Here is a 20,343-nt window from a genome sequence, read left to right as displayed (position 1 = left end):
TATTATTAGTTACCACTCTCAAAGACAGTGCTTCAAGTTAGCAAAGGTGTTGGTGTAGAACATAGGTGTTCAATGTCCAATAGAAATATAATGGGAGGGACGCTGGGTGGCTCAGCAGTTGAGCATCTGCCTTTGGCCCAGGGTGTGATCCTGGAGACCCGGGATCGAGTCCCACATCGGGCTCCCTGCATGGAGCCTGCTTCCCCCTCTGCCTGTGTCTCTGCCTCTCTCTCTCTCTCTCTCATGAATAAATAAAATCTTTTAAAAAGAGAGAGAAATATAATGGGAGTCACATATGCAACTTAAAATTGTCCATTTAACCAGGCTAAAAAAGGTAAAAAGAAACAGATGAAATTAAACATTTTTATTAAATCAAATATACCAAAAATACTATCACTTCAACATGTAATCGATATAAACATTATTGAGATAGTTAACATTCTTTTTCATACTAATTCTTGGAAACCTGGTGTATATTTCAGTTACAGCGCATTTCAACTTGGAACAGCCATACTCAAAAGCTCAAGAGCCACACCGGCTTCTGGCAGGCTACCATACCAGACAGTACAACTCTAGAAATGGTAATCACCAGGGAAAATTGCTTAATTTACTGGATATCCATAGCATTCAAGATTGGAAATACAGTATCTCAAGGATTTAGAACGGACTTTGAAAGGAACTAGTTCTCACACTCACTTGATATATGGCCCTTGTCTACAATGTCCTTATCAAGGGGTCATCCAGACTAGTGCCCAATTCACACTTCCAGGGATGAGGAACTCATTACTTCCCGAGACTGCCAGTCCATCTGGAGGACCTCACCAAGGGCACAGGTGGGTTGGTTTACGGTGGTCGCAGGAGCTTTGTTAGGTTGAGTAAACATAGGGTTAGTTGGGTCAGGAAGGATTGGAGGAATTAACTAAAAAATGGCTGGGGAAGTTAGTAACTCTTAGGACTGGGCTGAAGGCTGGGCTGTACGTCTGGTTAAAATCGTTAGCTACACTGCAGGAAGAGTAACAGACCCCCACAACATATGTATATATGCTGGCTTCACTAATCTGAAGACAGAGTGATTTGAAGAATACTTTGAATCATAAACTTCTGAGAATTTCACAGCACAGTAAAACATAATTGGGTTACAATTAGTAAGGGATATCATTTCTATTAGACCTGTAATACAAATAATATTATCCTAAATCTTAAAGGACTTCATCAAAAGATTTAATTTCCAGACGCAGAAATCAAAGGCATTTTAAAAGTCATATTCCCTTTTTCCTCAATTTTATTTTCACATTTGCCTTAAGCAAAAAAAACCTCTGGGCATCAAAGACAGAAAACTTTAAAAAAAAATCCAATAAAAATGACAGCGACTGGCTGAATTATGATGGATTCTAGCTGAGTAGCGCTTGAGATAATAGACCTGAGCTATATTTACATCTCCCCAGTCGGTTTCTTTCCTCTTCCCACCCCCCTTCCTTGGTTGAGAGGAGGTGTTCTTTTCCGGGCCACCTTCACCCCCAGCCCCAGCGCTCCCCAAGTCTACCTTTCCAAGGCGGGGGACGGTGCATCCTCCTCTCCCGGGCTCCTGTCAGCGCTTCCCTAGCACCTCTGGCCGGCAGCCGGGGAAACGGCGCGCCCTGGACACCCATTAACGTTTTATACTACAGCTCTGCCCCCGCCGAAGCTTCTCCGTTTGTTTACCGCGGCCCCACGCTTCCCCCACCCGCCTGCACAATGTCAACCGCACTCCCGGGCAAAATTTTGGCACAGATGCTCCGCCCACCCGCCTCTCCCCAAATCCAGCTAAAACACCCCACCTCGGGCCGCCAAAGTGGGTTCCGTGGTACGATGCGAGGGACTGTATTTTTTTTTTTTTTTTTTACGAGAAAACAAGCATCCAAAAAAAAAAATTCAAACTGCTCGGGCGGGCCAATGGGGAAGGAGCGGGAGGTGGGCGGAGGAAGAGCGCGGCGGGCGGGGCGGGCGCGCGGGCTGGTACCGCAGGGGATTCGGGAAAACGCGCCGGGCGCACGGTTTTGGGCTTTTTTTTTTTTTTTTTTTCCTCCTCTTTCCTCCCTTTCCTCCCAAACCAGCTACAGCGCGAGACTCCGCCTGAAGCTGCAGCCTTTTGGATCCACCTTAAATCTTCGGTGGACTCGGCGCAGGGGTCAGTGGGCGCAGCCAATGCCAATCAAGTTTACAACCACCAGCACGGGAGGGAAAAAAGAGGAGAAAAAAAAAAAAATCTTCAAGTTCTCTAGTCCTACACACACTCAGACGGACGCACGCACTCACACACAGAGGCACACAAAAGGAAGGAGGGGCGGGGGGGCAGGCGCCCGGGGGAGGGGGAGGGGGAGGGGGGCAAGGTCTGCAAAACGCGCGTTTGGGGCTCGGTGCCCGCGGCCCGAGCGCTCGGGGAAGGCGCGCGGGAAGCGCGGCCCGACCCGAGCGCCATGATGGTCGCCGCGGTCCGGAGCCCATTTTCTGCAGGGGGAGCTGCAATGATGCAATCCCCCGGCCCCGCGTCCCCGCCGCGCGCCCGCTCGCTGCCTTGGCTTCGCGTTCCTTTGAGGCGCGTGGACGTTTCGCGCCCAACACGCACCCGTTTATTTTTGTAGTTTGCGCTTTCCGAGAACCGCCTCCTGTACGTCCCCACGCGGGACGGGCCTGGGACGCGGACGGCCGCACGGGGACTTGGGTGTCCGCGCAAACGCTGCACTTTCGCTTCTGCAGGGTCTGCCTGAGGCTCACCCCACCCCGCCCCGCCCCACCCCCACGCGAGCCGAGATGCGGGAGGCTCTCCCCACGCCCCAGGGCGGGGGCGGGGGCGGGGGGTCTCGCGGGGCCGTGGGCCCTCCTTCCCTGCCCCCTCCCCAGTGCGTGTGCAGGATTTTACCTCGATGTTGGCGGGGAGGGAGGGGAGCGGGCGTAGGGTGTGGCTCAGGTGAAAGAACTGGCACATTTTAAAAAGAAACGCACACTCGGGGAAACACTGACGACCCCAGATGTGCTTTTAAAGCACCTTTTCAGTCCGAGGGAAGCTTACGGACAGCAAGTGCGCACGCTCGCAATGATGAAGATGAAATGGCGAAGGCAGCGCTGCGCGGACGCGGAGGAAGGTCTCCCGGCGCGGCCGGGGCGGTGGGCGCACGGTGGCCTGAAAGGCCGCTTGCCCCGCTCCCGTCGTGTGGATCTCCGCGGTCCCTTCCGTCCTCCAGTCATAGCCCCCAGCCCCACGCTTTCCCATTTCTTCCCTGCCCCGGTGCCCCGCGCTCGACAGCCGGGGATGCGATGGGGGGTGGGGGGAGCTTTGCCCGGCGGCTTTCAGGCTGGAAGGGACCCCGCAAGCGGCGGTGGCGCTCGGCCCCTCCTGCGCGCCGCTGCGGTCCTCCCCGGCCGCCCGCGAGCCCGGAGGCCTTTCGAAATGCGCGGGGCTGCGGATCATTGGAGCCCAGGGTGGGGGTGGGAGCGGGAGCGGGAGCGGGCGGCTGCCCAGGAGGGCCCACGGACTCGGGAAGGTTCTCCCCTTCGCTCAGCTCCCCAGCCCGCCACCGCCCGAGACTCGGCAAGGTGCTGGTGTGCAGGGTCTGCCTGTGGAAAGGAGCGGGGGCTTCCGCTTCTTCCTGAACCCAGCGGAGAGGTGATGAGGGAGCAAAGTCGGTGAGAAGCCGCCCCGCGCCGCTGCGCGGGCCGGGGCGCAGCCGCCCTGCACGGCCTGCGGGCGCCGCGGGCGCGGGAACTGCGCGCACCGGCCCCGCCGGCGTGGGCGCTGCAAGTGGCGGACGGAGAGGCGAGACTCGAGGGGCTCCTGGTCCCGGGGGCGCCAGCCTGCCCGACCCCCGCAGCGGCCCGGGCGGGCGGGTGCGGGGCTTCGGGGCAGTTTGCGGAGACGCCGGCGCACTGCCCCGGGCAGCGGGGTGGGGGCTGGGGCTGGGGCTGGTGCCGGCGGCCGCATCCCCGCCTAGGGACGCCCGCAGCCAGCCCCGCCGTCCGCGGCCGGGGAGAGGACGCTCGGGACCCGAGGACGCACTTGGAGAGCTGACCCAGACGTGTAAAGGATCGCCCCGGTGACTCCGGGGGCTGCGTCCCTGGGAACGTGCCTGGCGCGGCGAGCATCCACTTCTTCGCCCAGCGCTCCTAACACGCAGTCTCTAAAAATTCACATCGGAGATGCCTCTTGAGGAAAGGAAAATGGGGTGCAGGCAGCAATTAAGAGGATTTTTTTTCCTCTGTTAGAAACACTTCTAGAAGTACTCTCTGGTTCAGAGAAACTAATTTGATTTCATTATTTCCTGATTCTCATTCCTTCCTCCCCATTTTGTTTTTCTTGCCTTTTCAGTATCTTCCTGAAAAACACCCCGTCTGCGTGTTTTGAGTAGAATCACAAAAACACCTTTAGCCTTTAATTGAAATAATACCTACTTGGAAGATGTAGCCCCGTCACCAAATGATCTTCCTTTCCCTTCCCCGCAGCCGAAGAGTCACTTTTCTTTTCTTTTCTTTTTTTTTGAAAGTAACTTCAGATCAAAATAAGCTGAAACTATCTTGTTTAGAGCCCCCTTTGGGGTGCAATAATGTAAATTCAGGTATTTGACGGGAACTGCTTAACCCAAATTCAGATTTTCATGATTTAACCATCTGCAGATTCCTAGAAAAAAATAATTTACTTTTTACACCTTAGCTACATTTGTAAGAGTGAAGTAACAGTAATTGTTTTTTGGGTTTTTGTTTTTCTTTTTTAAAGAAAATTTGACTTGAAAATGCCTTAAATTTTTCTTAAGTAAAAAATATCTCTGCCATGTGGATGTGGGGCTCCAAACGCTTAGATTTGGTTATTGAGATTAACCAGTTTTAGGTGGTGTAGATTATAACCAGGAAATTTCGGAATTGAGTGATTTGTCATGACCAGTTTAATTTGGAGAATACCTGTTCTATCTAAATTAGTGTGTAATGCATGCAAATTTCTAAAGGACCCGTATATAAATATTTTGGACAAAGGTGTAGATTAGATGGTCTGAACAATTGCTCTAATTTCTCACACTTGCAGTGTGTAAATACAGAATTTAGAGAAGTCACCATGTTACTTTCATTTTCAATCCTGCAAATGTGTGATCAGCCTACACTTGTGTAAAAATCTTTGGTTCTGATACATACCCTATTAAGACCTAAATATTTGAACTATTGGAGATTTGACAATCTTTTATGAAAATGTGGCGTTTCCACTTTACACGTCTAAAGTTTTGTCCACCCAAAAGTGGCACTTTCCTAAGTGGAAAACAGTGACTACTATATTCAGAGCCACATAAACATCATCTCAGACGTGGGTGGGCCTAAATTATCAAGATATCTGCTACTTTGTGTTATATTTGTGCAAGTATGACTAGTATGCCAGGTCAAATACCCCAAGCTTAATAAAGCACATTACAGTTCAACTCAATGAATAGCTATGGAAGTTTTCTTTATTGATTGCTTGATGTGTAACAATAATTGGCATCTTTTTCACACATTACAAAAAATTATACTTGGCTCAGTATGCAACCTTTTAAGCATAGCCATATTATTTAACAGAAGGGAAAAAAACTATTCTACCCAATACAGCATTTACAAATGCACAAAACATGCCACTTTGGCTTGTATATGGTCTAGATTAAAAAAAAAAATCTCTTTTTAACATAAATAAGTTAGTATAATTTCTCAGTGTCTTTACAGAGTTATGTACACAGGTACACTTCAACTGGTTTTGTTTCATACACATACACAGGCAATGTAAAAATACTGTTTAAAGATGTAGTATCCATTTCAGTAATTCCACGTGTGCTTTTCTTTATACACACTTTCTTTTAAAAACATTTCCTTTGGGCAAATTAACCAATAGAACGAGAAGCTTTAAATTAAAAATTATTTCATTATTTTTTTTGTGTGAAGTTACAGATCTTTAAAATTTTTCCCAAGATTTAAAATTATTTTGACTGTGTCTACATAGCCCAAAGTCCAAAGAAAATTTCTCAATAAACCTGATAAAAATTAGATGGTTGATTCTGAGCATTCAGAATTACCATCCCCCCCCAACACACACACACACACACACATATATACCCCAGAATTTTGCCCAGAATTACCTGGAATGATTACCTAACTGCTGAATAATTAACTGGTAAATTCCGATTTTATGAAAAAATGGGGATGGGGGGGTGGGGGGGGTAGAGTACTGAAGATAGTTTTTGCTGTTAAAGAAAAAAAAGCCATTTATTACTATATAACGGAATCTTTGAGCTCCCAAATAAGAAAAAGCTTCATGTAAAAATAATTAGCAATTATTTGCAACCAGTGTTCAAATTCGGATGATTTTTTAAAATGAATTACCAGTTTTCACTGAAAGAGACATTACATCTTTAAAGAAAACAATTCAAATCCTTCCCCAAACTGCTTCTCTCCATGCAAGTCATATACTTTTCTCCTTGCTCTAAATGGAAGCAAGCTCTTCATAGCCCCCCATGGCAATTCCTCAGCCCCACCCTCCCCTCCCTTCCCCCAAAGTTTATGTGCTACATAAAAGGTAAAAACTATATACACAGGTAGTACAATGAAGCAAATAAGGAAAAACCTAATTGCACAATGCTACATCCAATGCTTTTAGAGGCAGATCATTTAAGAGTGCCTAAAATTTTAGTGTTATTGTGTTGGTTGTTTTTCAGTGCTTATATAGGATGTCCATTCCATGGAGTCAGCGATATGTATTTAAAATTTTTAATTTATATCTTCCTTGCTTCATCGAGCAGTGATGTATCTGATAAACAAGGAAACATGCTCTTAATTCTGCAGAAGAAAAAAGAAGAAGGAATTAGGAGAAAAGCACCAGAATAACATTATCAATAAAGTAGAGGAATTCTTTTGTTACTCTCTTAGTTGTGAAATACCTGAGCAATGGAAAAGAAAGTGTGTACTAAAAGTTGATGACTACAGTCTTCTCCATCCAATGTTTCCTTCACTGGATTTTTACTCTCCTGTGTGTGTGTGTGTGTGTGTGTATTCTTGTTGAGAGCAGTGGGTCTCAACAGTGGGCAGTTTTGTCCCCCAGGGTACATTTGGCAATGTTTGGAGACATTTTTGGTTGTCACACTGGGGGTGAGGAGGGTGCTACTGGCATCTAGTGGGTAGAGGCCAGGGATGCTGCCAAACATTCTACTAATGCACAGGATGGCGTCCCACACAAAGAATTATTCAGCCCAAAATGTCAATAGTGCAGAGGTTGAGAAACCCTCGTCTAGAGAATCGGGGTCAAAGATACTAAGAAAGAGAGGAGAATTAAGAAACTGTAATACTCAAGAGCATCTGAGTCTTCTAAATCTGAAAACTAATCGGAACTCTAACTCATAAACGTTCTCTAAAGAAAATTCTATTAATACTTTTTCAAAACATTCTAGTTTCTTAGTCATATGCAAAATATACAAATGAATGCTTCTGAATAGGTTCTTAACTACTATTTCTAGAATTCTCTGAACTGGCCATATTTACTAACAAATGCCTCTCTATGTCAGAATGGGGTCAGATCAAAATCCAGTAGGTGCGATTCACAGTGGCTCATCTGATGAGCTAAGCTACAGGTCAAAAACCACAAGTCCCAAGCTGCAGGTTGCTTCAGAAATTTTTTTTCATACACTTTTCCCATTTCATATACAACTGTAATATAGAGGTTCTACAGAGTGATGTTTTGTATAAGCTTTGAAAACCGTCAGATGTGGGTGAAAAAGTCATATATATGTTACTATGGTCTAAAAACACAGCAAACTGGAATCTCGCCTTAAACTCTATGTTCTTTATTTCTTACCTTTTTATAAATGAGGATTTTGAAAATTAGTATCAACATCTACTAAAATCTCTACACGCGAAGCTATGAGTGTGTTTTTTGGGGGAAAAAAAAGAGGTCATGGTCCTCGTCGGTAAGTTTTCAAACTATTAACATATGCACTTTGATCACTATGGCTAGCCAATCTACGAAATGTTGAGTGCTGAATTATTCAAATTAGCTGTTCATACTGATCAGATTTAAGTAGATGGAAAAAAATCTCCACTTCTCCAGTGTGGGGTAGACCTACCCTCGCCAGCCCGTGTATCTACTATACATTTCCCTACTAATATACAAATGATCCTTTTGTAGCACAATTAGCATACACATGGTGACGTGTTCCTGGACTGCTTACTCCAGCAGAGTTAATTTAACTTCTGCTTTGCAACTTCAGTGTTATCAGAAATTCTGTAGGAACCCCTAGTATTTTTCCATACTATAGCTTTCCTTTTTAAAAAAATAAAAATAAAAATACACAGGGTTCCTTTCCTGTTCCCCAAATTTGTAAGCAAACAGGGAAAGTGACAATTTATGAAAATGATAAAGATCATGTGACGTACCTCACTATTCACACTACTAACCATAGGATCAACCAAATATGAGCCATCTGCACCCTTTTCCTCAAATTTTAACTTTTATCATTTATTTGCCTTCTTCCCATGTATGGCTCAAAATCTGTTACTGACTCAACTTGAAACCTCTGGGAAATGAATTCTTATGAAGTGGGACTGAGGCATATGCCAGTTCTTGCTCAGATGGGGGGAAAGAACCTATTGTTCCCAACGGTTTTGGTGGGATTCACAGGGAATTGACCTTCCCACTCATCATCCAGTCTCGGTCACAAGTACTTTGGCTAGGACACTTGCTCTGGTTATTCCGTGTTTCAAGGAAAAATGACCTCAGGACGTAGACAGTGTGAAAAAAATTACAGGATCCCCACCAGTGATTCCCAGCCTTCCCCATTCCTATTTTTCCACCTCACAAAATAGAAACAAAAACCCACAAGCTCCATTCTGCCAGCAACCACCAAGATTGGGTATCTGGGGGTGTGAAAGCCCATTTCGGAGTGTCAGTTTCTTGCTCCTAGTCATCAACCCACCGAGCAGTTTACGTTTACGTTTGCCGTCTTCTGAGGCCCGGCTTCTTGGGCGTCTGCTCCACTGAACCCGCGTTCGGGGAACCGTCTGAGACGTTTTCTTCTGTTCTGTTGGCTCTTTTGTTTTGAGGAGAGGAATCTAAGGGCAAGAGGGAATTTTAAAAAGAACACACACAATCTTTATTAGAAAAACAATGGCTGACACAAGTTGGCACAATAGTCAGGGGATGAAAAACCCACACCTCCACCCACCATCCTGGATCCGTCATTCCCGGTGGCCTTTAAGGGCACAGAATGAGGTTGTTTTCACATAACAGAAAGTGTATTCTATGCCCCTAGAGCTGTCTCTGTCTCTGTCTCTCTCTCTCCCTCTCCACTGCAAAGAGGGAGGCCGTTGATAAACATCCCGACGTAGTCACAGACCCAGCGCTGGCCAGCCGGGAGGAACTGCGATGTTTTCGGTTGGAGCAATGATCAGATAACAGCATCTCACTGACTTAAAAACAGGCTCCTGACTTAAAAATCATAAACAGACAAGCAGCCAGGCGGACAAGCACTTAAAACCTAAGAGGAGGGCAGTTCGCTCCCCCCACCCACCTCCACTACGTCGGAATACTCTGGAAAAGCAAGCTGCGGTTGGGGTCCTGGGCACCCAGACCTTCTGTGCTGGGGGAGGGGTCATTACCGTCGGTCGCGGGTCGCTTCCTTATCCCGGTGCACTGCTCCGCTAGCCCCGTCTGGTTGTCGGGCGCATCAGTCTTTGGGTCTACCAAGTGTGTGTCCTCTGAGTTAGCCTGAGACCCCAGGAAAGGCCCCGCCTGGCGGGTCCCGCTGACGTCCTGGCTCTCCTGCGCCGGCACCTTGCAGGCGCCTTTGGGTGGCCGCGGGGGTCTGTAGTAGAACTCGGGCAAGCTGCCCTTCTCCACCTCCTGCCACTCGTATTTGCCCTCCAGGGGCCTGTGATTCTGGAAATCAAAATTCCACTTGCGCTGGCTCGCCTCTTCCATGTCTCTGCAGTGCTTCTCCAAGTCCCGGGTCAACTCTTCGTGGTTGACCGGGCCGAAGAGGTTCCTGCAGGCGGAGGGCTTGGGGAACTCGGCCTGTCTGGCGTCCATCCGCTCGAGGCTCGGGCTCCCGTTAGACACTCGCACGTTTGACATCTTCCTCCCCGGTCTGCACGACCGCCGCGAGCGCGCGCGCTCTCTCCCTCTCTCGGAAAACAAAACTGAACAAAACAAGACGCCCCGACCCAGCCCGAACCCCCCCTTATGAAGCCCTGCGATCGCGCTCGGAGCCAAGAGAAACAAACACGCACAAGAAACTGCCCGGGCGTCAGGGGCGCGCTGGCTCGGGGGAGGCGGGAGGGGTGGGGGGTGGGGGTGAGGGTGAGGGTGAGGGTGAGGGGAAGCCCCGGCCCGCAGCCGAGAGCCGCCGCCGCTCTAGAGGACCGGCGGGCGGGAGGGCGGGGAGGGGAGGGGTGGGGAGGAGAGAGGAGAGGAGAGGAGAGGAGGGGAGAGGAGAGGAGGGGAGAGGAGAGGAGGGGAGAGGAGAGGAGGGGAGAGGAGAGGAGGGGAGAGGAGGGGGCGGCAGAGCCGGTCCAAGCCCGGGCTGCTGCGAGCCCGCGGGTCGCGCCAACCGAGCGGCTCTCCAAACCTTGCGGACGTCGGCGTCGCGGAGCGGCGAGGCAGTGGGGACAGGGGAAGGGGAGAAAAACACCCCGAAAGGACGAGCCCCCTTTTTTTTAGTTGCCCAATATGGCGGTGGAAGGGAGGCTGACGAAGAAGAAAATGATTGACACCGCAAGTCTATTTAAACAGAGGAGGAGATCCATTGGTCGCGGCGCCGGGAGCCGCCCCGCCGAGGCTGGCGAGCGCGGCCTTAAGGTGGCCCCGCGCGGCCGCGACGCCTCCCGGCCGCCCCGCCCCGCCCCGCCCCGCCCCGCCCCGCCTCCCCGGGCGCGCGCCCGCCCGCCTCCGACTGCGCCGCCCGGAGCCTGCCTGGTCGCGTGACTGCCGGAGGTGCGCGGCTGCCAGCAAACCTGCTCCGGCTGGCCTCGGAGAAATTAAAAGCGAGACAAACAAACCAGCCGAACGGCCGGGAAGCCGGGGGGGGGGGGGGGGGGGGCGGGGGCGGCGGGGCCTCGGGTTCAGGTCCCCGCGCTGCGCTGCCTGGCGCGCCCGCTCCGCGCGCGGGGAGACGGAGGGGGCAGGATCAGATGACCTCCTAGGTGGCCCGGTGGCGACCTCGTCCTCCCCGCGCTCGCCGAGCCGGGGGTGCGGGCCGCGGGGGGCGGAGGCCGGCGGTGGGAGCTCTGCGCCCCCAGCTGCGCTCTCGCGGGGGCCCCCCCTCCGGCGCTGCGGGGAGGCTGGGCGGCCTTCGGCGCTCGCGGAGGGGCCGGGAGCCGCGCCCCCGCCGCCGCCGCCACCCCCACCCCGACCTGGGTGCCTCTGCTAGCGGGGAGCAGTGGTTAGCTCCCTCTGAACCTAGGAGGAGGCTCTGCTGTTCTAGGGGAGGCGGGAGCTCTGGGAAGACGCCAAGGCGAACGTAGGCGCAGCACTTCTCATGTAGTCTGAACCCAAGCTCTCCCCGCAATAAAAATAAGAATTTCAAGATCAAAAACTCCACTGGCCTCCCAAGTCCCTAATAAACTTTTGTAGCTGCCTCAGACACACTTGGGTTTCAAAAGCGAGGTTACACCCTGACCCAGGTTCTTGCTTCCCGAGCACAGTGAAAGCCATTGACCTGGGCTGCGTGTGGGAACCCGTCCCCTCTTTATAGTGTTCAATTCTTTCCCGGGTTGTAGCAGCTTCCTCTACCTGAGTCCTGCCGCCAAATACAACAGCTCCTTCCTTCCTCCACCTTTCTCTCCCACCAGATTCACTGCTCCAACCCTCCCACAACAAAATTTAGATGCAAGGGAATGCCTTTAGAGGGCTGCAAGTCTTTGAAGGGTGAAAGTAATCGGAAAGTCCAGATTATGAAATGATTCATAAACCCACCACGACCGTGTCCTCACGTCTGATATTCTTACTTGGGCGTTTCTTTACTCCACTTTCCAACTTGAAAGGACCTATCGATTTGATCCTGAGCAGGATGATAGGACTTAACACGGTATGGGGAGGGGGGAGGGCTGTCCTATCCGAGACACAGCTCAAAGGGTCTTGTACTGTCTCCCCACACCACCCCATCCCACCCCCATACATATAATCTTGGTCTGGGCCAAAGTTAATACATTTTACTGGAAACTGCTCTCCTTCTGTTCTAATAGTGCACAGCACAGCAATGTTTTCTTATGCATCTATGCTACAGATGAGTTTGATTCTTAACTTGTTTTCTTAACCACGTATTGTGTGTTCCATTCTGTGTGCGTGCCTCACCTCAGCACTCCAGAATGTAAGAGCTGGCATGGCCCTTCTGAACCCTGTGGCTCAACCCTCTCTTTTTACCACTGAGGAAATTGAGAGCAGGAGAGGTTTCCTGTCCAGGGACACACATCCAGTGGATAGCAGAGCCAGGGCTAGAGGCGGGTCTCCTTAACTCTCAGGCAGGTTCTTTTTCTCTTTCTTTCTTTCTTTCTTTCTTTCTTTCTTTCTTTCTTTCTTTCTTTCTTCTCTCTCTCTCTCTCTCTCTCTCTCTCTCTCTCTCTTCTTTCTTTCTTTTCTTTCTTTTTCTTTCTTTCTTTCTTTCCTAATGGTTCAGGTTTTGTCTGGATTGGCCTGTGCTGCAGTCTGGCTGGTCCTCCTCTCTTACAAGGGATTCAAAATGGCCCCTGCTCATTCCCTGGGCTGCCTGCAGATGTTTCCTTGATGTGGCCTGTGGTCACTGATATTTATATGCAGCTGTCACTGGCCTTTTGTATCACTATGCACTAGGTTCAACTAAAATGCAGATTCCAAACGGACAAGGGTGATACCCAGAGAGCAGAGAGGGAGAGGCAGTGTCCAAAACTTGTTTCTAAGTCAGGACTGCCTACGTAATTGACAAAGATATTTCACCTGTGATCCAAGTAACACCTCTCATCCTTTTCTAACAGGGAACATGCTATTTAACTTATTGGACTGGAGGAGGGGGGAGAAGGACAGGAAAATGAGGGTAGGCCTCCATACCATGATTTATACTCTATTTCTGAAATTAGATTCCTGTTGACATTTTTACACAGCTGCTAGACTACACAGGAATTCTATGTTATATATAAGAATAAATTCAGATGTCTAAATACAGAAACTATTTACATATTATGTAAATGGAGATATTCTAGAGTATCACAACATACAACTAACCTTTTATTCGTGGAATTAATATCTCAAGTAATGATAGGAAATTAATATTCCTGTCCCCTACACACCCTGAATCTTTCTGCAAGTAACATGTAGGAACACCATTTTGTTGCTTTGTTAATCTTGCAAAGTAAACGAGTCACAGTCACGCCACCTTAAGACGACTGGCTGCCAGCAGAAAGGCTGTGCTTACATCGACCTTGCTATGATCTAAAGTGTTTTGTTTACAGTCCGGGCACCGGAGATCGGAGATCCGTAGGGCAAATAATGAGAAGGCAGGCGTCTGCAGCGGTAGCGTCGAAGCGTGAAAAAATTAAAAAAAAAAAAAAATACTATGGAGCCCCCAAGGGAAGAGGGAATGTGCACATCAGAGCGCCATCCCCCTGCGGAAAGTGGGCCGCTGCGGAAGAGTAATAAGCCAGGGAGAACATTTTCAGAAAAACAGTGTGAAGGCGGAGCTTGGGTCGCAAAGGCAGAAAGTTCCACTCCCGCTGCTCTAAAATGGGCTCTGCTTCCCCAAACCCCAGTATCGAGTCCGGAGCGGTGTTTTTGTTGTCGTTTACACTCGGGCTAGTTTCCTACCTAGAACTGAGAGGTGTCACGAAAGCCCATCAAGGTTTCCGTGTCCTTCGCAAACTGAAAGAGGCAGACCCTAAAATAACTTCAAACACCTGTGTGATCGACTAGCGTCCAAATGGGGAGGTAGGGCGAGCTGGCCTCCCAGATGCAGTCCCCGGGGGGTGGGGGGAGGAGTTATGCAGCCCCCAGCGTTTCTGCGAAGGTACTGGATTCCCGGCCCAGTTGCCGCTCCCACAAGTACCCAATTTTAATCCTTCCTGGAGGTTGTTTATAATGAGACAGCTTTCGCTCAATTTCACTGTTCTCCTCAACCCACATACTTTTAGGATTTGATGATTTCACAGTCAAGTGTTTGTGACGTTTTCATTCAATTTAAGAAATATTTATTGGGCACCTCTATTAACTTGCTTATCCCCCCCCCCCTTCAACAAATGTTTACTGACAGCCTTCAGTATATCAGGAATTATCTCTCTGGAGCTAAAGAAGTAAACCAACAGATTTAAACTAGGATGACAGAAAATAAGCACAAAAATAGACGAATGAAAGATATACTGTGTAAGGAAGTGATAGCAGGGCCAAGGAAAAGAGAAGGCTGTGAGGTCCCAAGTGACCAAAGTGGCCAAGAAATGTCTCACTGAGAAAGTGGCCTTGGAGAGAAGCCCTGAGGACTGTAGAAAGCAAGTCATGCTAAGACCTGGGGAAAAGGTATCCCAATAAAGGGAACAGTCAATGTAGTACCTTTGAAGTGAGATCTTGTGTGATGTGTTCCAGGAACAGTAAGGAGCAAAAAAGAGTGGTAGCAGGAACTCCCATCATCAAAGACCATTTAGGCCTATGTGGAGTTTTTATCACGGACCCAGTGATATGGGAAGCCACTGGGACATTAGGAGGTTTTAAGCAGCAGAATGATGTGATCTTACCACGTGTGAGATACTCCCCACAGCATTGTTCTCAGTGGCATGGTGCTTAAAAGGATGACTTAAATCACAGTCCCTGCCTTTAGGGAGTATACATCAGGTGTGAGGGAAGCCACCATGTACATAAAAAACTACAGGGGTAAGGGACGTCAAGTGGCTGAGTGGTTGAGTGTCTGCCTTCAGCTCAGGTTGTGATCCTGGGGTCCTGGGATGGAGTCCTGCATTCAGGCTCCCCACAGGGAGCCTGCTTCTCCCTCTGCCTATGTCTCTGCCTCTCTCCCTGTGTCTCTCATGAATAAATAAATGAAATCTTAAAAAAAAAAAAAAAAACACTAGAGAGGTAGAAAGCAATACATGGAAGAACAGGGCATGAAGATGAACTACAAAAGAGGGAGAAAGAAGAAGCCTTCAAGGAAGTGATATATATGTCATGTCAGATCTTGAAGAATGAAAAGAATGGCAAGATTATCAGGCTGCATTGGTAGGGGTGGTAATCGGGGAATGGGATCAGACAGTTGGCAGGCCATGGATGGTATGCTGAAAAAAAAATTTTTTTTCCTTCAAAAAACAGTGGGAACTGATAGAGCTTTTGGTAAGTAAATAACATGATCACTGTCCAGGTTTGTCTCTTGAAGAAGAGCAAGCCTGGGCCCTGAGAGACGGTGGCAAATGGAAAGAACAAAATGGAAAGCTAGGTACACAGTCCCATTACTGTGTTAATCCAAAGGAAGCTGGTTGTTAGATGAAGTATGGATGTGAGGCAAGAGAGTAGAAGCATGGGTCACGAGACCAGGATGAGAGGATTTGGAACAGAGGGTAAGAGGCCATCTGGCGTGACCACCTGAGCTACAAAGTAGATGCAGATGTTTTGTATGTGGTGATTGCGGCCTTGATGGTAGGTGGAGAGGTAACTGGTAAGGGGTCTAGATTGTCTTGGAAAACTGGATCTTTGTATTAGGAAGTGGCATCTGGGGATGCCTAGGTGGCTCAGCTGTTGAGCGTCTGCCTTCAGCTCAGGGCATGATCCCCTGCATGGGGCTCCCTTTGAAGAGCCTGCTTCTCCCTCTGTCTTTGTCTCTGCCATTCTCTCTGTCTCTCGTGAATGAAAATAAATAAATAAATAAATAAATAAATAAATAAATAAATAAATAAATCTTCTTTCTCTTTTTTTTAATGGAAGTAACATCTAACAACAGAGTAAAAGATGGGTGATGAGCCTAGAGAGGCTGACTCAGGGAGGTAATTTTGGTTATTTTGGAGGTTGATTGCAGTTATTCAAGCAAGGAACACAACAGCATTAAGCAGTGCTGCGCAGGAGGGAATGAAAAGCACAGAACAAACGTAGGATTGCTTAGGTAGTTAGAAGAGCTAAGGAGGGGGTGCCTGGGTGTCTCAGTTGGTTAAGCATCCACCTTCCACTCAGGTCATGATCTCAGCATCGGGGATGGAGCTCTGCATCAGGCTCCCCGCTCAGCAGGGAATCTGCTTCTCCCTCTCCTTCTGCCCCTCTCCCTCACTTGTGTGCTCTCTCTCTCTCTCTCTCCCTCCCTCAAATAAAGTCTTTAACAACAATGACAACAAAAAGAGCTAACGGGATTGAGGAAAAATGGAGAAATGGAGGAGGACTTTAAGGACTCACACTTGGATATTTCAGAGAGTAATGCCGTTAAGGAAGAGCAGTAACACAGAGGGAGGATGTTACAGAGACTGCTAGCTGTCCCCCCAAATCCATTCTTGGTTTCTCCCTTAGGCTCATAATTATAACTGGGCTTACAGCTGCCCATCCACACTAAATTTCCCAGCCCCTGCAGATAGATGTGACCTTGTGATTAGGTATTTTCCAACAGAATATAAGGAAAAGTATGTGTCTTCCAGGTCCAGTGCATAAAACCTGTCACATCAGCCTCCTGCTTCTGCTTCTCTTTCCCCTTTCCCATGGGCTATCAGGGTGAATACTATTGCAACTTTGGAAGCCACAGGTTTTTCATTTTGTTTCTGTTTTAAGCTCTACACCCAACGTAGGGCCTGCAGTCACGACCCCAAGATCAAGAGTCCCATGCTCTACAAAACAGAGCCAGCCAGGTGCCCTTGGAAGCCACATGTTAAAGGTGATAGAATGACGTCAACCAGAGATCCCTGGGTGGCTCAGCAGTTTGGCGTCTGCCTTTGGCTCAGGTCATGATCCTGGAGTCCTGGGATCGGGTCCCGTGTCGGGCTCCCTGTGTGGAGCCTGCTTCTCCCTCTGCCTGTGTCTCTGCCTCTCTCTCTCTCTCTCTGTGCCTCTCATGAGTAAATAAATAAAATCTTTTAAAAAAAAAAAAAAGAAAGAAAGAAAGAAAAAAAAAAAAAAAAACCACGTCAACCTGGGTCCCTGACCTGACTTGAGAGAAAAAACACATTTCTATTTCATTGAACCATTATGTTTAGGTCTATTTGCTATAGCATTTTACAGTCAATTGTAATTAATATAGAGGGGGAAATTGAGATAAAGAACAGGGAAGATCAAGAATTTGATACAGTCAGAATACACATTGAGACTGGATCCAAGAAAAGAAAGAGAGTCAATGTTCGTTAAGAGGGCAAAAGAGGGGATCCCCGGGTGGCTCAGCGGTTTGGCGCCTGCCTTCGGCCCAGGGCGCAATACTGGAGTCCCGGGATTGAGTCCCACGTCGGGCTCCCTGCATGGAGCCTGCTTCTCCCTCTGCCTGTGTCTCTGCCTCTCTCTCTATGTCTATCATAAATAAATAAATAAATAAATAAATAAATAAATAAATAAATAAATCTTAAAAAAAAAAGAGGGCAAAAGAGATAGTATTAGAAACATGAATCTGAACCATTATGTGAAGGGACGTCACAGTTAGTGGGGCTCTGTGAGGCCTGTCCATATTTATAAATGTGCCATTAATCATATAGCCACATCAGATACTTAGTAAAGTTTACAAAGGCATGGAAATAAGGATGTACATAGTGTTTTCAATCCTTTTATGTTTATGTTGTGTGCTCCAGGTATGCAAATTCATTGTTTCTTCACCATCCCATGCTCTCTTCTCAGAAAGTCTGTTCCCTTAACCTCTTTTGCGGAGGGACAGTAGAGTAGATGACACTGTTCCCATTCTGTTCCTGAAGTTGACCAGATTAGGGGAGAAGGGTATCCTCTCTGACCTAAACTTGGCCAACCAAATTCTCTCTCCTGAAAATTTGGAACCAGGTTTCAGAGTCCTTCAGTTCATAAATTGGAAGTTAAAGATTAATAAGGTAATGCAGATTTGGAATTGAAAGAGCGGTTTTAAGAAAGGTCTCTTTGGCCCATATGTGTTGGATTTGCAGATAAAGATTGCGTAGAGTGTCAGCAGAATGAAATAGACATGCAAAGAAGGGCAGAGAAGAGAAACTATGGGTTTTAGAAAGACAACCCTTAGCAACCAAAGACTCCCCAGTTTCTGGATCCTGCACCTCAACTCCCTGGACTTAAGTTTTTTTGGGACAGCCCTGTGTTTATAAAACAGTCTCCCCTGCTTTTTTCCCAGCTAGTTTGTTATGGGTTTCTGTTAGCTGAATCCAAGATGTTCCTGATGAACACAATAGTTTACATATTTGAAAGCAGCTTTTCTGATGTCATCACATTTGGCCCTCATAAGACCACAATTATGAGATGAATGCTATTATGTACTCCTGCAGATGAAGCCCTGAGACAGAAGGCTGAGTGTTCCAAAGCCACAGAGGAAAGCGGAAAAGGCATGAAGACTAGTGTGCCTGCGCTTGTGAAGCACAGTCCAGAGTCCATGGTGAGGACACTTGAAGAAGATGCAATGATGTAGTGGATTTGTAAATTTTATGATTGAGACATCATTGCCTTAATTTATGTACAATGGACTCTTCATAAAAAGTTTCGTTGGTGGGATAGGGCAACGCCTGGGTGTCTAGGTCAATTGAGCCTCTGACTCTTGGTTTGGGCTCAGGTCATGATCTCGTGGGTCTGGGATCCAGCCCCGAGCCGAGCTCCGTGCTCAGTGGGAAGTCTGCTTGAAATTCTCTCCCTCTGCCCCTCCCCCCACACCCTCAAGTGCTAGCTCTCTCTCTCTCTCATTCTCTTTCAAATAAATTAATTAATTAAAAAAGAAAGAAAGAAAGAAAGAAAGAAAGAAAGAAAGAAAGAAAGAAAGAAAGAAAGAAAGAAAGAAAGAAGAACGACTTTTTGGTGGGGGGGGGGGGGTCGAGAAATGAGATTTAAATTCCTGGGAAGAAAATTAGTATCTTTGAAAGAAACTGAATTCAAGGGTTTCAAATTGATAAGTGGGGTCATGCTTTAAAGAAAAAAAAAAAATCCCTCGAGCATTTCTACTAAAAGAAAAATCATCATTTTCAAGTAAAATATAGTAAGCAAATGCAGATTTACTAGTATTGCTGGTTTCATAAGAATGGGAAATAAACAGAAAAACCTGGATTCATAACCACATGCCTGATTTATGTGATTTATTTACCCAATTTATTCAATTTCCAAGACTGAAATGTAAGTGGACAAACTTGGGGACTAGAATGTGGAATTTGGGACAATAAACATGTTCACTACCAATTCACTGTTTTCCACGACATTCTATTCTTTAAATTGAGAAAACATGAAGGAGAAAACCTCCCTTGATTAGGATCTCAGTCTTCAGTTTATGCAAACTTACACCTAAAAGACAGAGAGAGAGAGAGAGAGAGAGAGAGAGAGAGAGAGAGAGAGAGAAAGTGCTCATTTTCTACTCCTGACCACTCTCTGAATAACTGCTCACATGAATATTTGTTCATTCCTTTATTCATTAAATTTTTAATGAGCCCTTACCAGATGCCAGCCTTTCTAGGGACACAGTAGAAAACAAAGATAGCCAAAGTCCTGCTTTCATGGAATGGAGCTTACACTCAAGTGTGGAAGGCAGACAATACACAAACAAATAAGCATAGTATGTCATGTTGTTACAAGTACTAAAAAGAAAAATAAACTATTTCAGGGTACCGAGAGTAATGATGGCAGATGCTATATTAACAGGAAAGGATTCGTTGATAAAGTGACATTTGAATAGAGACCTCAATGAAATGAGGGCATTGACTATGTAATTTTGTATGTTCCAGGCAGAGGAAATAGCAAATCCCAGGGCCCTGAGGTAGGAATGTGCCTGGAATGGCTGAAGAACAGTTAGGGAACTAGAAAGCCAGAAATAAAGTAGGGGCTGGGAGGTAGGAAATGAAATCAGACAAATAGGGGCCCAGATTATGTATCCTTTATAGGTCATGCTAAAGACTTTGGATTTTATTCCAGTTGAGATAAGCTGTCTTTGAGCAGAGAGTTTTGAACGAACTTTGGCTAACTTTGATCACTTTACTGAGTGGGAAGTACTTCAAAGAAGCAAGAGAGAAGCAGAAAGACCAGTTAGCAGGTCACTGAAGTAATCCAAAAGGAGATCATGTCGGCTCAGACCAGGATGGTAGCAATGTAAGCAGAAAAAGGATAGAATTGATAGATGTGTTTTTAAAGACATAGCCAATGGGATTTGCTGAAGGATTGGAAATGTGTGCATGAGAGGGAGGAGTCCATAAAGACTCCAAAGCTTTTTGGCCTAAGCAATTGAAGAAAAGTTTGGCCAT

At 47.4% G+C, this 20,343-nt stretch overlaps 1 protein-coding gene and 1 long non-coding RNA gene across 2 annotated transcripts in view; both read right to left on the bottom strand.

Annotated features, from left to right (window-relative positions):
* Positions 1 to 1,712, bottom strand: part of LOC129517132 (uncharacterized) — a 38,601-nt gene extending 36,889 nt beyond the window's left edge. Inside the window, exon 1 of the long non-coding RNA XR_008665956.1 lies at positions 1,544 to 1,712. This is a non-coding gene — a long non-coding RNA (uncharacterized LOC129517132). The remainder of the gene's footprint in view (positions 1 to 1,543) is intronic.
* A 3,728-nt stretch (positions 1,713 to 5,440) lies between these two features.
* On the bottom strand, positions 5,441 to 10,776 carry CDKN1B (cyclin dependent kinase inhibitor 1B). The gene is made up of 3 exons (XM_055336834.1): positions 9,631 to 10,776; positions 8,949 to 9,084; positions 5,441 to 6,819 (listed from the first exon to the last, which is right to left on the bottom strand). Exons 1-2 carry the CDS (start codon positions 10,103 to 10,105, stop codon positions 8,963 to 8,965), a joined length of 597 nt encoding a protein of 198 aa, XP_055192809.1. The 5' UTR covers positions 10,106 to 10,776; the 3' UTR covers positions 5,441 to 6,819; positions 8,949 to 8,962.
* Between the last annotated feature and the right edge of the window lie 9,567 nt (positions 10,777 to 20,343).

Source organism: Nyctereutes procyonoides, unplaced genomic scaffold, assembly GCF_905146905.1.
Source record: "Nyctereutes procyonoides isolate TBG_1078 unplaced genomic scaffold, NYPRO_anot_genome, whole genome shotgun sequence".
In the NCBI taxonomy this organism is placed as follows: domain Eukaryota; kingdom Metazoa; phylum Chordata; class Mammalia; order Carnivora; family Canidae; genus Nyctereutes; species Nyctereutes procyonoides.
Note: the sequence above shows the minus strand (reverse complement) of the source record. Positions and strands in the feature narration are given on the sequence as shown.